This window comes from Equus asinus, chromosome 5 (genome assembly GCF_041296235.1).
Source record: "Equus asinus isolate D_3611 breed Donkey chromosome 5, EquAss-T2T_v2, whole genome shotgun sequence".
Lineage (NCBI taxonomy): Eukaryota > Metazoa > Chordata > Mammalia > Perissodactyla > Equidae > Equus > Equus asinus.
In genome coordinates, this window is record NC_091794.1 from 72,389,411 (window position 1) to 72,408,111 (window position 18,701).

At 35.6% G+C, this 18,701-nt stretch overlaps 1 protein-coding gene across 5 annotated transcripts in view; it reads left to right on the forward strand.

The window, feature by feature from the left end:
- NRDC (nardilysin convertase) overlaps positions 1–18,701 on the forward strand; it is a 95,731-nt gene that overhangs the window by 19,650 nt on the left and 57,380 nt on the right. For 3 of the 5 annotated variants that reach the window (XR_011503395.1, XM_014833083.3, XM_044770773.2), the window contains exons 2-5: positions 13,586–13,898; positions 16,537–16,670; positions 17,547–17,616; positions 17,774–17,855. Coding sequence is in view for 4 of the 5 variants with exons in the window: in XM_014833083.3 (XP_014688569.1) it covers positions 13,586–13,898; positions 16,537–16,670; positions 17,547–17,616; positions 17,774–17,855 (599 nt within the window). In the remaining variant the exon portion in view is untranslated. The remainder of the gene's footprint in view (positions 1–13,585; positions 13,899–16,536; positions 16,671–17,546; positions 17,617–17,773; positions 17,856–18,701) is intronic. The other 2 variants (XM_014833084.3, XM_070509932.1) reach the window with 1 other exon arrangement.

Genomic DNA, 18,701 nt, shown 5'->3' on the forward strand with positions numbered 1-18,701 from the left:
TTAATGACTAAGGCTCTTGCCTTAAATTGTTAATTTCAGGTCTAGGCAGAGTGCTAAATCTTTTTAGGTTAAAATACTTGGGGGGCTTGCTTTGTAATTGTGTAACTTGTCACAACCCCCTCACCCTCACCATGTGGTCTCAAGTATTTTTGGACTTAAATACATGAGCTATTGACTGTGGTAATTTTAGTGACTGAAAGTGGCTTCTTCACAAAAAGTTGATTTATTTTATTAAGGAACAAATAAAAATGAGTGGGTAGATACTTTATTATAAAGAGAATAATATATATTCTTGGACATAGTTTGAAAAATCTACTTCAGTTTTTATTGTCAGTAGAGGAGTAGGGGGAGAATGAAGGCAAATTAAGGAAGACAGGTTGAACAAGCTAGAAGAAAAGAGGTTTTCTTAGAGGAAGATTGACATCTTAGAAGAGCCCCACCTCTTCAAAAAATTTTGTACACACGCACACATTGAAATATTTGAGACCACATGGTTGGGGAGAGGTAATGAAAAGTTATGTAATTACAAAGCTCCCCCCTGCCCCGACCTAAAATGATTTAGTGCTATCTATCCAGGCCTAGAAATGGCAATTTAACGCTGGAACCTGAGTCACTAGTTGTCTTCTCTATATATGTGAAAATGAGGTCTCAAAGGCTATATAGTATGCTATGGTATGGCTGTAGGATAATTTATTTGCATATTCTCCTATCTTTGGACATTTGGGTAATTTCCAGTTTTTCTCTATCATAAACGTTGCAGCAGTGAACTTTGTTGACATATCTTTGTGCATGTGTGTGAATATTCCCATAAGATACCTAGAAATGAAATTACTGGGTTAAAAGATATGCAGAATTTGTATTTTAAGAAAATAGATATGACCATAGTCCCCTACAGAAATACTATACCAATTGAAATTCATAAGCAGTGTGTGAGAATACCCTGTCCCCTTGTCAGTAGTCGATAGCAATACTTTTTATTTATTTAGTAATTTGCTGGATGAAAAATATTTCAGGGTTTTAATTTGATTATCTTTGATTTCTAGTGAGCTCTGGCATCATTTCATTTATTGGAGATCTTGTATTTCTTCTTGAAATGTTTGTATATCTTTTTTTTTGTTTTTTTGAGGAAGATTAGCCCTGAGCTAACTGCTGCCAATCTTCCCCTTTTTTTTGCTGAGGAAGACTGGCCCTGACCTAACATCCATGCCCATCTTCCTCTACTTTATGTATGGAACACCTACCACAGCATGGCTTTTACCAAGTGGTGCCATGTCCGCACCCGGGATCCGAACAGGAGAACCCCGCGCCGCCGAGAAGCAGAACGTGTGAACTTAACTGCTGTGCCACCAGGCCGGCCCCTGTATATCTTTTTAAACCTATTTTTATTAGTTTTTGTTTGCTCTTACTGATTTGAAGGAGCTCACGTATTCTTAATATTTTCTCTCAGTATGCAATTTGGTCTTTGATTTTGCTTATGACTTGTTTTTGAAAAGTTTTAAATTAGAATATAGTGAAATCTTTCCATTTTTTTCCTTTAGGAGCTTTTGGGTTTTGTGTCTTGTTTAGCACAAATTTTCTTCACTCCAATATTATTACAAGATTTTTCTCTTAAATACTTTTAAAACATTTTTTCCTTTTAGCTCTATAATCTCTCTGGAATTTTTGTGTGTTGAATGTAAGATAGAGATGGCTATCTTTTCTCCCTAAATGAATTGCCTATTGTTTCAGCATCATTTATTGACTCATGATAAACAGTATTGCAACAGTATTATACAGACTGCTCTGTTTCTGTAACCTGTTCTCTTTCATTGATCTGTAAGTGTTCCTGTAGCAGTATACTGTTTAATTTCAATTCCTTTAATAGACCATATTTTTATAATTGGTAGGGCAGTTCCCCTTCATTGTTTTCCCTTTTCAAAATGTTCTTGGCATTTTTGTGTTTCTCGTCTATATAAATTTTAGAATCAGTATGTTAAGTTCTACAGAAAAATCTTGTTGGGTTTTTTTATGGGAATTGCCTTGAATTTGTAGATTAATTTGGAGGGATAATTTGTATGCTAGCAGTATTGGGTGTTCCCACCTAACACTGTGGTATGACTAGTTAGGTCTTGTATTTTCTCCTGTGAAGTTTTCTAGTTTTCCTTATGTTGGCTGTGTTGAGTAGTTGTGAAAAGAATGGGTTTTAGTGCTGTGTTACTTGGGTTCAGTCCTGCTAAATAAGCTTGGGCAAATAAAACCTTTTTTGTGCTTTCAGTTTCCTCATCTGTAAAATGGGAATAATAACTCATTAGGGTTATTGTGAGGATTAAATGCGTTAAGAGGTGTAAGTTAATACTTTTAAAATGTGACCTATTGTTGTTAGGTATATATTTATATATTTTATAGTTTCTGTTACTAGGTATATATTTAGATATTTTATAGTTTCTGTTGCTTTTATGAATGGGATCTTCTTTTAAATCTCATTTTAATTTGAGATATAGGAAAGTTCTTGATTTTTGTTCATGGTTCTTGATTTGGATACTTTCTTGAACTCTATTTGGAACTAATAGTTGTGTTTTTTGATTCTCTTGCATTCTCTAGGTAATGATATATTTTGCAATGAATTGTTTTAGCTTTCAATATCTTTGCCTTGTAATTCTTATTTATTTATTTATATATTGGATCTTTGTTCACTGACTAGGACTTCCAATACAGTGTTGAATAGAAGTGATGATAAAGAGCATTTTGTCCATTACTGTCTTTAGATATCTGGATTTGTTGTTGATTTTTTATGAAAGTTAACCCTCTATAAAGCTAAATTTGTTAAAGAGTGAGTTTTGGATTTTAATTAAATTATTTTTATTATACAAATAATAAATGAATTTTTTTTATTACAAAAGATTGGAAAAGTTTAGACATTATAGAGTAAAGCATGAAAGTTCTTCTTTGCATCCTGTTCTACTTTGATTCCTCTCCTCAGATATATATATATTACTGTTTGTATCCTTTTAGTTCTTTTGTTCTACCTTTGTATACATTTAATGTGTGAGTGTACACATGATTGATTGATTGATTTTTATAAAACTAGGTGTTGGATTTTATCTGATATTTTGTTTCATTTAGCAGATATTAAGTACCTATCATATATTAGGTGTTAGGCATTCTTTTGTTCATTCAGGCATTAACATTCTTTTGTTCATTCAACAAATGTTTCTTAAATGGTTCCTAAGTGCAAAGCGATGTCTTAGGTGCTGGGGATATGGCTGTGAAGAAAAAGGAAAGCCCTGCCCTCAGAGCTAACTTTTTAAGAATGCAGACAGAAAATTTGAAAAAAAAAAAAAAGCCAACTAATGATAAATGGTGTGAAAAAAGTTACAGCAGGATAAAAGCGGATAGAGATTGAGTCAGGTGCTAATTTGGACAGTGTGATCAGAGAAGGCATTTCTGAAAAGGGGACATTTCAACAAAGAGTTGAAAGAGACGGAGTAGCCATGCAAATACTGTATCTAGGGCAAGGGCCGTAGAACCTAGGAAATAGTAAGCACAAAGGCCCTGGTGTAGGAGCCTGTTTGGAATGTTCGAGAAACAGCAGTAAAGTCATTTGGTCAGAGCAAAGAGCGTAATGGAAGAGTTGTTGGGAAAGAAGGTTGGAGAAGCGATGGGGGACCAGATTATGTGGAGCCTTGTAGGCCCTGGTAAGGATTTTGGATTTTATTCCAAGTATGATAGGAAGCCATGTATAGTTTTGAAAAGGGAAATGGCCTTGTATTAGTTTGTTAGGGCTGCCATAACAACAAAACACAGGCAGAGTCACTTAAACAATAGGAACTTATTTTCTTACAATTCTGGAGGCTAAAGTCAAAGATCTGGGTATCAGTAGGTTTGGTTTCTTCTGAGGCCTCTCTCTTTGGCTTGCAGATGGCCACTTTCTTGCTGTGTCCTCACATGGTCTTTCATCTATGTGTACACATGTCCAGTGTGTGTGTGTCCAAATTTCCTCATAAGGACACCAGTCAGATTGGATTAGAGCCCAACATAATGGCCTCCTTTTAACTTAATCACCTCTTTAAAGGCCCCATTTCTAAATAGAGTCACATTCTGGGGCGTTAGAGGTTAGAACTTCAGCATGTGACTTCTGGGAGAACGCACCTGATCTGCTTTCTTCAGGCTGCTGAGGATAGACTGGAGGTATGTGTGTGGGGTGGGAGTGAGGGGTAAGCTGGGGTATTGAGGGAGAATGGACAGGGGGAGACCCGTTAGAAGGAGACTAGAGATAGTGACAGCATGGACTAAGGCAGTAGCTGTGGAGGCGATGAGAAGTTATCGGATTAGTGATTTATTTTGAAAGTAGAGTCCCTTTAGTTTTTTTTTTTTCTCCTTTCTATTTTTGAGAATTTTAAGCTAGTAAAAATATGTACTTTACAAAAGCTGAGCAGAGTCCTCTTTACCCTCTTTTTAAAACCTGCCTTTATGTCTGCCTCTCTAAGATTCTCTGTCGCTAAGATTCATCCTGGAATTAATTTCTGGACAGATTGTTTACATTCTTAGAAAACAGCTCTTCCATTTTAATATGTTCTACTGCTGTTTGGTTAATTATTTGGCATGGAGGAGTATGGCCTGACTGGCCTCATTATTACTGAATTAGGTTTTTAAATTATTGTTTAAGAAACTTCTAGGATGGTAGTATTTGATATATACAAAAGAAAACATGCGATTTTTATGTGAGTGGTAGATAAACCGAAAATATGGATAACCTTATCACTCAGCTTAAAAACTACAATCTACTTGTCTTCCCCATGCTCTCTCTCATCCTTCCATGTTGTCCACCCCCACTACAACAACTATTCTGAGTTTTGTGTTTATCATTCCTTTGTTTAAAAAGTTTCATCACATATATACGTATATCTGAACAATATACTGTTTACTTTTGCTTGTTTTTTGGCTTTATATAAATAGTTTTCATATGGTATGTAGTCCTCTATTTGCTTTTTTCGCTCATTATTATGTTTTTAAGATTCACCACTGTTGTAGCTTTTTATTGGATTATGTGTTTCCCTGTTTTACAGTATTCCATTATGTGAAAAAACAAATTCGATCGTGTGAACATACCACAGGTTTTCCATTCTGCTGGCGGTAGACATTTGGATTGTTTCCAGTTCAGTTAATAATTGAGCTTCTTGTGCTGAGGCTGTCCCCACTCTTTTCATTTATTGATCTGGACCTTAGCTTTCTCCAGGCTTTCTTGGGAAGAACTAATATCTTATTACATATATTTAGGCCTGTGGTTCTCTTTTCCTTTTTCTCCACTAATCTGATTAAATTTGCATATTATCTTCTAATAATTTCTAAAAACTTCTGATCTGCTAACAGTGGCCTTTTCTATTTTCTAAGTCTGTCATGATTTTATTCTCAAACAAACCAAAACAAAAAGTAACCGCAAAATTGTTTTCTGTTATTTAAGTGTGATTTTTGATATGGAAATGAGATAAATTTATGTGTTGAGTCTTCCTTCTTGAGCAAGAGGCTTCCTTCCTTGTCTTTCTTTCCATGTCATTTCCCAGTTTCTGCTAGGCTCTTTTTTTTTTATTGAATAAATTTGACATGTAAAATTGGATAAGTTTAAGGTGTATGGCATGTTACTTTGATACATTTATATATTGTAATATGATTGCCAATGTAGTGATATTTATCACATTACATAATTATAGTACAATATTGTCTGTATTTATTATACTGTGCATTAGATCTCTGTGGCTTATTTACTACTCATTTTGAGTTCATACCCATAAACACCTTCACTCTTATTCCCCCCATACCCACCAGCATCCCCTGGTTAACCACCAATTTTACTCTCTTGTCTTTTACAGGTTTCACTTTGTTTAGATTCCACATAAAAGCGACATATAATACTTGTCTTTCTCCGACTTATCTTGATTAGCATAATGTTTCAAGGTCTATCCATGTTGTTGCAAATGGATAGATGTCCTTCTTTCTCATATCTGAATAATATTCCATTGTATATATGTACCACATTTTTTTTATGCAGTCATCCATGGATGAGCATTTGAGTTGTTTCCATATCTTGGCTATTGTGAATAATGCTGCGATAAACATGGGAGTGCGTATATCTCATTGAAATACTGTTTTCATTTCCTTTGGATATATACCCAGAAGAGGAATTACTGGATTCTATGGTAGATCTATTTTTAATTTTTTGAGGAACCTCCATATTGTTTTCCATAGTGGTTGGACCAATTTACATTCCCACCAATGATATATAAGGATTACCTTTTTACCACATCCTTGCCAGCACCTGTTGTCTCTTGTCTTCTTGTTGATAGCCATTCTAAAATGTGTGGAGTGATATCTCTTTGTGATTTTGATTTGCATTTCCCTGATAATTAGTGATGTTGAGCATCTTTTCATGTGTTTGTTGGCCATTTTGATGTCTTCCTTGGGAAAAAAGTCTATTTAGTTTTTCTGCCCATTTCTTTTTTTAAAGATTGGCACCTGAGCTAACAACTGTCGCCAATCTTCTTTTTTTCTTCTTCTGCTCCCCAAAACCCCCCAGGACTTAGTTGTGTATTCTAGTTGTGAGTGCCTCTGGTTGTGCTATGTGGGACACTGCGTGGCTTGATGAACGGTGTCATATCTGTGCCCAGGGTCCCAATCTGTGAAACCCTGGGCCGCCTAAGCAGAGCACGCAAACTTAACCACTCAGCTACCAGCTGGCCCCTGTGCCCATTTTTTAATTGGATTATTTGGTTCTTGGGTTTTTTTTGTTAGTCTTTTTTTTTTTTTTTTTGGCTGAGGAAGATTCACCCTGGGCTAACACCTGTTGCCAATCTTCCTCTTTTTCATGTGAGCCACTGCCACAGCATGGCCACTGCCAGACAAGTGGTGTGGTTCTGCGCCCAGGAACTGAACCTGGGCCGCTGAAGCAGAGTACACCAAACTTTAACCCCTAGGCCATCAGGGCTAATCCAGGTTCTTGTTATTAAGTCTACTGAGTTCTTTATATATGTTGGCTAGTAACCCCTTATCTGATAAATGGTTTGTAACAATTTTCTCCTGTTCCGTAGCTTGCTTTTTCATTTTGTTGTTTCTTTTGCTGTGCAGAAGCTTTTGAGTTTGATGAGTCCCATTTGTTGATTTTTGCTTTTGTTGTTTGTACTTTTGGTGTCATGTTAAAAAAATCACTGCCAAGACCAACATCAATGAGTTTTGTCCCTACATTTTCTTCTAGGAGTTTTATGGTATCAGGTCTTAAGTTTAAGTCTTGATCCATTTCGAGTTAATTTTTCTAAGTGGTGAGATAGGGGTCCAATTTAATTGTTCTGCAGGTGTGTCTCCATTTTTCCCAGCACCATTTGTTGAAGAGACTATCCCTTCCCCTTTGGGTATTCTTGGCTCACTTACCAAATATTAGTTGACTATGTATACTGGGAATTTAATTCTAGGCTCTCTATTCTGTTCTGTTGGTCAGTGTGTCTATTTTTGTGCCAGTACCATACTGTTTTCATTGCTATGGCTTTGTAGTATACAGTCATGCACTGCATAATGACATTTCAGTCAATGATGGACCACATATATGATGGTGGTCCCATAAGATTATTACCATATAATAGCCTAGGTATGTAGTAGGCTATACCATCTGGGTTTGCATAAGTACACTCTGTGATGTTTGAACAACAATGTATTTCTCAGAACATGTCCATGTCATTAAGCAATGCATGGCTGTAGTTTGAAATCTGGAAGTGTAATACCCCAGCTTTGTTCTTTTTTCTCAGTATTGCTTTGGCAACTTGGGGTCTTCTGTGGTTTCCCACAAACTTTAGGATTGTTTTTTCTATTTCTGTGAAGAATGCCTTCAGTATTTTAATGGAGATTGTGTTGAATATGAGGATGGCTTTGGATAGTACGGATATTTAACAATACTAATTCTTCTGATCCATTGAACCCGAGATGTCTTTTCATTTGTTTGTATCTTCAGTTTCTTTCAGCAAAGTCTTGTAGTTTTCTTTGTACAAATCTTTCACTTCCTTGGTTAAATTTATTCCTAAGTATTTTATTGTTTTTGATGCTATTGTGAATGGGATAATTTTCTTTATTTGTTTTTGAGATGCTTCATCATTAGTGGAAAGGAATGCAATTGATTTCTGTATATTGATTTTGTATCCTGCCACTTTACTGAAATCATTAATTCCAACCAGTTTTTTGACTGACTCTTTGGGATTTTCTATATATGAGATCATATCATCAGTAAATAGCAACAATTTTATTGCTTTCTTTCAGATTTGTATGCTTTTTATTTCTTTGTTTTGCCTAATTGCTCTAGCTAGGACTTACAGTACTATACTGAATAGGAGTGGTAAGAGTGGGCATCCTTGTCTTAAAGGATCTTAAGAGGAAACAATTTCAGTTTTTCTCCATTGAGTATAGTGTTAGCTGTGGGTTTGTCATTTATGGCCTTTATTATGTCGTGGTATGTTCCTTCTATACTCAATCTATTAAGGGTTTTTATCATGAAAGGATATTGTATTTTGTCAAATGCCTTTTCTGTGTCTATTGAGATGATCGTGTGATTTTTATCTTTCATTTTATTGATGTGGTGCATTATATGTATTGATTTGTGTATGTTGAACCATCCTTGCATCCCAGGGATAAATCCCACTTGGTCATGGTGTGTAATCCTTTTAATGTTTCTTGCATTCGGTTTGCTAATATTTTGTTGAGAATTTTTACATCCATATTCATCAAGGATATTGGCCTATAGTTTTCTTTTCTTGTGGTATCTTTGTCTGGTTTTGGTATCAAAGTAATGCTGGCTTTGTAGAATGAGTTTGGAAGTTCCCTTCTTGATATTTTGGGAGACTTTGAGGAGGAATGGTGTTAATTCTTCTTTAAATATTTGGTAGAATTCTCCAGTGAAGCCATCTGATCCTGGAATTTTCTTTTTGGGAGTTTTTTGATTACTGATTCAATCTCTTTATTTGTTATTGGTCTGTTCAAATTTTCTATTTCTTCCTGATTCAGTCTTGGTAGGTTGTGTGTTTCTACAGATGTATCCATTCCTTCTATGTTATGTAATTTGTTGGCATGTAATTGTTCATAGTAGTCTCCAATGATTCTATGTATTTCCGTAGTATCCGTTGTAATGTCTCTTCTTTCACTTCTAATTGAGTCTTCTCTCTTTTTTCTTAGTCCAACTAAAGATTTGTCAATTTTGTTTATCTTTTCAAAGAACCAGCTCTTAGTTTTTTGATCCTTTCTTTTGTTTTTCTGGTCTCTATTTCATTTATTTCTGCTCTGATCTTTATTATTTGCTTCCTTCTACTACCTTTGGGCTTAGTTTGTTCTTTTTCCAGTACCTTGAGGTGTAAAGTTTGGTTGTTTATTTGAGATCTTTCTAATTTCTTAATATATGCATTTATTGCTATAAACTTTCCTTTTAGAACTACTTTTGCTGCATCCCACTATATTTGATATGTTGTATTTCCATTTTCATTTGTTTTGAGACAATTTCTTGTTTCCTGTTTGATTTCTTCTTTGGCCCAATGGTTGTTTAGAAGTGTGTTGTTTAGTTTCCACAAATTTATGGATCTCACTTTCCTCTTGTTATTGAATTCTAGTTTCATATCATGGTGGTCAAAGAAGCTGATATGGTTTCAGCTTCTTAAATTTGCTAAGATTTGTTTTGTGGCCTATGATATGATCTCTCCTGGAGAATGTTCCATGTGCACTTGAGAAGACTGTGTATTCTGCTACTGTTGGATGGCATGTTCTGTATATGTCTGTTAAGTCCATTTATTCTAAAGTGTGGTTCAATTCCATCATTTTCTTGTTGATTTTCTGTCTGGATGATCTGTTCATTGCTGTTAGTGGGGTATTGAGTCCCCTATAATTATTGCATTATTATGTATTTCTCCCTTAAGATCTGTTATCATTTGCTTAATATATTTCAGTGCTCAGGTGTTGGGAGCATATGTATTTACAATTGTTATATTTTGATGTACTGACCCCTTTATCATTATATAGTGACCTTTGTCTCTTATTACCCTTTTTGGCTTGAAGTCTGTTTTGCCTCATATAAGTATGGCTATGCCTGCCTTCTTTTGGTTTTTGTTTGCTTGGAATATCATCTTCCATCCTTTCACTTTGAACCCATGTGTCTTTAGAGGTGAGATGAGTCTTCTGTGGGCAGCATATAGTTGGGCCTGGTTTTTTAATCCATCCAGCCGCTCTGTGTTTTTTAAGTGGTGAGTTCAATCCATTTACATTTAGGGTGACTATTGATATGTAAGGATTTACCATTGTCATTTTACCTTTTGCATTCTGGTTATTTTTTCTTTCCATTGTTTCTTTTTCCTCTATTTCTGTTTATCTTTGTAAGTTGGTGGTTTCCCATGGTGATTTGCTCAGTCTCCCCTTTTTTTATGTTTCATGTCTCCATTCTAAATTTTTGCTTTGTGGTTACCATGAGATTTGCATAGAACACTTCATAGGTAAAATAGTCCTTTTTCTGCTGATAGCAATTTATCTTCATTTGCCTATAAAAGTTCCATCCTTTTTCTCTTCCCCTTTTATGTTTTTTTTTGTTTGTGAGGAAGATTTGCTCTGAGCTAACATCTGTGCCAGTCTTCCTCTGCTTTGTATGTGTGATGCCTCCACAGCATGGCTGATGAGTGGAGTAGGTCCGTGCCTGGGATTTGAACTTGCAAACCCTGGGCTGCCGAAGCAGAGCACACAGAACTTTAACCACTTGGCCATGGGGCTACCCCCACCCCCTTTCATGTTTTTGATGTCACAGATTCTCTCTTTATATGTGATTTCTTTACCAAGTTGTGGAATCTATAGTTATTTTTAATTTTCTTTTCCTGTACCCTTTATGATATAATTAAGAGTTTAATATACTATTGTAAAAAAAGTTACAGTTTTCTAATTCTTACTGACTATGTAACACCTTAATCAGAGTTTTGTGAACTTTTGTCTTTTCGTTTTAGCTCGAAGAACTTTCAACATTTCTTTTAGGCACGTCTAGTGATGGTAAACTTCCTCAGTTTTTGTTTCTCTGGGAAAGCCTTTATTTCTCCGTTATATCTGAAGGATAACTTTGCCTGATAGAGTATTCTTGGCTGGCGGTTTTTATCTTTCAATATTTGCGTATGTCATTCCACCTCTCCTGGCCTGTAGAGTTTCTGCTGAAGAAATCTGCTGATAGCCTAATGGGAATTACTTTGTAGGTTTCTGTCTTTTTTTCTCCTGACTGCCTTTAAAATTCTTTCTTTATCATTGATGTTGACAGTTTTAATATAATGTGTCATGGAGAAGGTCTTTTTGTGTTGAGATAATAAGGTGTTTCAGTAGCTTTGTGGACTTGTATATCCAGTTCCTTCTTCAGATTTGGGAAGTTCTCAGCTATTATTTCATTAAATAAACTCTCTGTCCCCTTCTCCCTCTTTTCTCCTTCTAGTATACCCATTATTCTTATGTTGCCTTTTCTAATGGTGTCTGATTGCTCTCGTAGGGTTTCTTCACTTTTTAAAAATGTTCTCTCTCTTCTTCCACCTGAATCATCTCTAGATTTTTACCTTCCAGCTTGCTAATTCTGTCTTCCATCTGATCTGCTCTGTTTCCAATGCATTCTAATGTATTCATCTCATTTATTTGGTTCTTCAGCTCCAGAATTTGTTTTTAGAATTTCAGTCTCTTTGGTCAAGTACTACTTCTGTTTGTTAATTTATTCCTGAGATCATTGTATTGTCTTTCTAAGTTTTCTTGTAGCTCACTGTATTTCTTTGTAACAGCTATTTTGAATTATTTATCATTTCGATCGTAATATTCCATGTCTTTGGATTTGGTTGCTGCACAATTGTCATTTTCTTTTTATGAGACCATATTACCATGATGTTTCATGGTGTTTGATGAAAAGTAACTCCACTGCCACATTTGAAGTAGCAAATGCCTTTCTTATTTAGGCAAGGCTTTGTTTACTATGATTCTAAAAGTTCAACAGGTAGGTAACTAGGAGCTTTTGCTGTAGCACAAGTTTTTGGTTTCTCTTTACAGAGCTGATTCGCTGCTAAGGTTGGGAGCATACATATAAAATAAAAAGCTGGCAGAGGAAAAAAAAGGATGCAGGCAGAGTGGGGAGAGGTGTGTGCTTAGCACTTGAGACTTTGGGTGTGCCCATGGCCTGGTAGGGAGATCCTTGAGTGCGTGTCCCCCTAGAGGTCCCTGGGCATTCCTCTTGCCAGAATCCCAGGGCAGGCAGCAGGCGACACTTTCCTTCAGTTCTCTTTGTCTACTTCCCTTCCTTCCTCTCCACTCAGTAACTGCTGTCTCTCCTCAGAGAGAGCAATGGATCCCTTCAACTGCAGAGCACATGGCCAGGCAGACCCCCCACTAGCTGCATTCAACCTGCACATTCTCTGCTAGAAAGGTTGCTCTGTCCTGCTGTTGCCACCGGCTCCACCACCAACTCCACCGCCACTCCCCTCACTTTTCAGCCTCCTCCGTGGTCCAATCTACCCATTTTCAGGTACACAGATGAATGGATCTCTTAGATGTCCTAGTATGCTTTGCAGAGATGCTTTTTTTTCGGTTATAGATGCCCAATTATTGTAAATTGAAGGAGAGAGAAAAGAGGAACAACTCATGCCGCCATGATGCTGATGTCACTCTCTTTTTTTTTATCTTCAAGGCTCAAGTTAAGTGTACCTTGTCTCAGAGGCCTTCCCGGACTGCTTCCTTCTTTCTAACATTCTGTGATTAGCTCTATCATTCTGTATGTACTGGCCAAATTGCAGTATGTTGTACTAGACAGTGAGTGCCTGATAGTGAGGAATGTGGTTTTATTCTTTTTGCCCTTAATATTAGCATGGTATCTAATACATTAAAAGCCGTTAGGTGAATGCTTATTGAATAACACATGAAAGAAGGAGTATAAATGGGAGAAGTTTGTAGTAGGCACCCAGTCATCACACTGGCACTGTGGTTTTACTAAACAGGATAATCATCTTCCTGCAGGGCGACTACTAGTCAGTCTGTGGGATTTAGTTTTCTTAAAGATCTAGCCATTTTTGTAGTCCATAAAAACAGCTTTGAAGACTGGTATAAAAGATCAAATACATTGTACCAACAGGAATCAACAGAGTTTAAATATATGAGATTTTGCTTTAATATTTAAGCTGACATGACTGCTCTGTATATTGAGGGATATATTTCTATTAGTTAAGTCTTCTGGTTTGGTAGAATGTTTATTAAGTACTTATAAACTAAAACAACAGTAAAGGAAGCCAAGCAGTTGGTTTGTTGTATATATTTAACTTCTAAAATGTAGTTTTTGAATAGGTAAATATATTTTCATGATTAAAAATTACAAACAGTGAAGCATCTCTCTCATCCTTTCCCTCCAGCTACTCAGAAATAGATAAGCTTTTCACGTTCCCTTCCCTAGAAGCAACCAATTTTATTTGTTTAAAAACAGTGTCAGGGGTATGTGTCTACTTGGATTTTTTTTTTTTTAGATTCTGCTACCCTGACCACTTGTGTTGGTGTAGTGTAATGAGTAGCTGACTCAAAATATTTTGTGACTTTTTTTTAGATACATCAAATTACGGAATGGCTTGCAGGCACTTTTGATTTCAGACCTAAGTAATATGGAAGGTAAAATGGGAGATGCAACAGATGAGGAAGAGGAAGAGGAAGACGAAGAGGAAGAAGAAGAAGAAGATGACGACGATGATGATGAAGATTCTGGAGCTGAAATAGAAGATGATGACGAAGAGGGTTTTGATGATGAAGATGAGTTTGATGATGATGATGAACGTGATGATGATGATCTTGATACTGAGGATAATGAATTGGAAGAATTAGAAGAGAGGGCAGAAGCTAGAAAGAAAACCACTGAAAAACAGGTGTGAATCATGTCCATTATTATATCTTTTTCTAATTTGGGAATTCTTTGGGATAAGTTCTAAACTCATGCTTTATTTCTTAATGACAAAAAGGAAATATATATTTATCTTTTAATCTTCAGTAAAAAATTACATTTTAAAAACATTTTGCTCTGATTGTAAAAGTGACAAATGCTCATTATAGAAACTAATAGAAAATAAAGACAGACAAAAATATAAAAATCATCCATAATCTTAACTCTTCAGAGGTAATCACTGGTAATATTTGAATTTATCTGTATTTGTGCACATTATTTCTTTTAAAAGCAGGTGCCAGGAGGTGAGGATCTGCATAATTCTTAGCCTGGGATAGAGGAATAAGAGCGTGTATTCTCCTTGGAGAGACTAGAAAAAGGAAAAAGAACAGGGCTAGTGTAGAATCCGCACCTGGGCTTGTGCTTCTGAGTCCTCATATGGGTAATTTCTATCTAGGTAATTAAATGTGATTTATCTCTTTTTATGGAAAGCACCAAAGGTCTGGATAAGTAACAAGGAAACTGGAAGAACTGAAATAGAAATAGGCAGTTGAGCTTAGTATAATATATAGTAACAGTCAATGAATAGATAAATAGGGCTCGGTAGGGAGAATTTTCCTTTCTGAATATCTTTTAAAGAATACCTCCATTTTGCAGTAGGTGGTACCACATTAGAGGATAATATTTCAGAGGCATTACAGTGGAATTGATCAGCAAATCTTTGTTAAAACTAGTTTCTTGGGGCCGGCCCCGTGGCTGAGTGGTTAAGTTCGCGTGCTCTGCTTCAGCAGCCCAGGGTTTTGCCAGTTTGGATCCTGGGCGCAGACACTGCTCATCAGGCCATGCTGAGGTGACATCCCACATGCCACAACTAGAAGGACCCACAACTAAAAATATACAACTATGTACCAGGGGGCTTTGGGGAGAAAAAGGAAAAATAAAATCTTTAAAAAAACTAGTTTCTTGAATATTGATAATACATTCATCATGGTACAGTCCGCATACAAGTGAATTAAAGTTCAAATTATTAACACTAAAACCTAGATGTCAAATTATTATGTTGTAAAGTGGTCAGCCCTCAGAGATGTGAAGATGTGAGATACAAGTAGTAGATGTATTTTAAATAAATCCTACATAAATTATTTTTTTTATAGAAGGTTGTGCCAGTTCTTTCACTAAATTGTTGGGGGAACTGAGCCATGTTTTTAAGAAGCTATTTGCCCCTTGCTATTCAGATTCTGAGTGATGCCTATTTTGGAGTAGCATGAGAGGCCGAGTGGTTTTAGCTTGGAAAGCTTTAGAGATGAAAACCAAAATACTGAGAAAAAAAAAAAGTATATGTGTATCACTTGATAGTCTATACTAAGGTCTTTATAAATAAATTGAGAATTAATTTACTTTTAATTTAAAATAGATCTCATAATTCCAAATAGAACAATAATAGAAAGGAAGAAATTATAAAAGTCACAGAGTGGAAAGAACACTGACAGTCAGGAAACTTGAGTTCTAATTCTGGTTCTGTCCTTGTCTTTCTGGATGATCTTAGACCTTTTCATTTTCTCATTCCTAAAATAAAAGGATTAGATTACATAATTTTTGAGAACCATTTTAGCTCTAAGACTGATTGTTATAGCTTCATAACTGAATATTTCCTATCTGTAAGTTTCTTTCTGTATCTATCTATCTATCAATATCTTTCCCCATGCTTTGGATGTCTTTATATCTTCTATCAACTGATAAGCAAAACTCTAGGGTAAATTAAAAAATTGTTTTCAGAGCCAATTTTATTGTCAAGACATAATAAAATACCTTAGATTTATACAACAATTGTAAACCCTTTGATAAATGAAGATGTATATCCTGTATTTTTGGTACCCCTTTTGATTTTGCTTAGGTGAATCAAACTCTAAATGTTTACGTCTTCTAGAAGCAGCAGGGTCAGATTCTAGTGATCATTAAAAAATTGGCTTAGATGCTACCTTTCTTTTCTGAGAACTCAGTGTGATATATTCCCTCATAAGATATTGATAGCTAATTTTCTGGATCATATTAGAAAAGAATGCTGGAACTCAATGTAGTTTGAAGAAGCAATCAAATTGTTTTGATTCAGATGCAGTGGTTACACTAGTGAAGGGAAAGATTCTATGATTGTCAAAATGGAAAATAGTTTATATTTATTGAATGAATAAGTGTTTGCAAAGGGGAAATCAAGTTGATAGTCTAGATATGAGGAGGTGGCTTAAGAGTGCTGTAGTGTTTTACAGTTTGTAGTATAGGGTTATTACGATTTAATTTTTATTTGAAAAATGTGAAACTTGTTTAAGGTAAACATGAGACTTAATAAAAGAAGTGGAAAGAAAAAAACGTTGTGGTTTTGGAGGACATTTACCTAATTAAGAAGTTAACTACTTTTCTGAGGCATCATTTTATCTCCCTCCATTTTCCTCCTCCTGAAAGTTGTTCTTGATCTGAAAAGCTTGACAAATTAACAAGATTGAAATTTAAGTATGATATATACTGAATTATGATTTGTTCAGGGCTTTCTTAAGTGAATTCTCAAGTATGAATTTCTCAAGTATGAATTTCTTGGGTAGATAATTCTCAAGTATGAATTTCTTTTCTAGCAATCGCAGAGCCTGTTTTTGCTGTGGTCAAAGCTGACTGATATACTGTGGTTTAAGTCAACTTTTACAAAAATATCTTCAACCCTGCTGGTCGAGACAAGAAATCTTTATGGGGTAGTTGGAGCTGAAAGCAGGTTAGGCACCTATTAAACATCACAGAACAGGTTAGACTGTGGTTTGAAGAAGTGGATATTCCCACATGTTTTAACTGAGTTTATGTCCCTAAGTCTTCAAAATGGAATTTACAGTATCAAATGAGGCTGTTTGGTTCTTCTAAAAACATAGTTTTGTTTTCTGACACATGGTTAGACTTTATCCTAGGTACATGCTAATTTTTAAAAACTCTCCTTCTAAGAGGGTAACCATTTATCAAAACAGTCTGTGTCACCAAATGTGTGCATTCTTTAAAATTGACATTTGTAAAATTTGGGAAAGTTAATTTAATTTCCTATCCTCAAGGATTCGAATTGATTGTTTTTCTTTCCTTTTTTGTGTCTTTTAACTTACAGTGACATAATGGTATGCCCTCATAATTTTAAGTGGAGTTTGATGTACCTCTTTGACTATCTATTTTGTTGAAAACTGATAAGTAATGTATTCTGTGTATCTTCAGTAAGAAGTGAAGAACTAAAAAGCCTCTTTAAAGTTTAGTTCTGTAGTTTTTTAATAGCTAAAGATTTTCTTTTTTAACCATTCAGTTATTATCTTTGTTAGATGTTTTCCTGACATACTGTTTTACCCCGTTTAATAAAAGCAAAATTTTCTGAGTAACATATTGAGAAGTTTCACATCTAGTAGCTGAGTTACTGAATACAAAACCTTTAGTTGCTTAGAGATCTTTAGAGATAATCTACCTAGATATATTACTTCTGCAGATTTCTAAAATCTCATAAATCAGGAAGCAAACTTGGTTCAGAACTCTGAAATGCTGACACGAAATGATATTTGGGTAGGTTGGCCAGTCCCCCTTCCTTTTTTTTTTTTCTGTCTGTTTCTGCTTTTTCCCTTAGGTCTGCACCTGTTCAGCATTTGGCAGGATGGCAAGAGGAGGAGCAGCAGGGTGAAACTGACACAGTTCTGGTGAGTTTCACTTTGCTGCTCCTCCTGATTCTCAGGGAAAGAATTTTGTTACTTTCTATTGGAAAACATCCATCTCCAAGTGAATCCTTAAGATGAGACCTACACTATTATTCCTTTAGGATTGACTCACTGTTTGTATGTGTTCTACTTACTCCAGTCTGCAGCGGCTCTGTGTGTTGGAGTTGGGAGTTTTGCTGATCCGGATGACCTGCCGGGGCTTGCACACTTTTTGGAGCACAGTAAGATCTTTGTAAAATATCATTCCTGGATGTGTTTTTTCCTCCAAATTTGTATGAATTGATTTCAAAGATAAGTAACTGTTTTGATAAAAGTATGATATGTTTAACAAGAGAAAGGGCTGAAAAAAAAACTTTATGAATATCATAAGGGAAGACAGTTTTAATTTCCTTGAGTGTACTTGTTTTAAGGATTAGAATGAAACCACTTAGAAAATTATTTTAAAATGTAGGTTTTATCATTTTTCAGGTGTGGTAAGGCTAACAGATCAGGAGGCAATTGCCAATCTCTAGGAGTTTAGGCTATAGCCTTGAGAGGGGTAGTCTCTTCCAGAGTTAGCAAGGCCCCAAGATGTGAAAGCATCAGAAATATAGAAAATAAAAAGGCATGATTAATATCAAAACAAAATAGAACATCTTCAGTTTAATTATGAATATACCTAAGTGAAACCTATATGGATGCCATAAATATAAATATTTAAATCCATATTTGTTTTCCTGAAATTACTCATTTTTTAATATTCTTGTTTTCTAAGCAATTTGAGGGTAAACTTCTCACCTTTATGGGTTTTTATAGTAGCCATTAATCTGCATATATGCTTATGTTTACATTTTAACCTTTTTACAAACAAATTATATATTTCTTTCTTTAAAAATAAAACATTTAGGGCCAGCCCTGATGGCCTAGTGGTTAAGTTCAGCATGCTCCGCTTTGGCGGCCTGCGTTTGGTTCCTGGGTGCAGACCCACACCAGTCTTCTGTCAATGGCCATGTTGTGACGGTGGCTCACATACAACATAGAGGAAGATTGGCAACAGATGTTAGCTCAGGGCAAATCTTCCTCGGCAA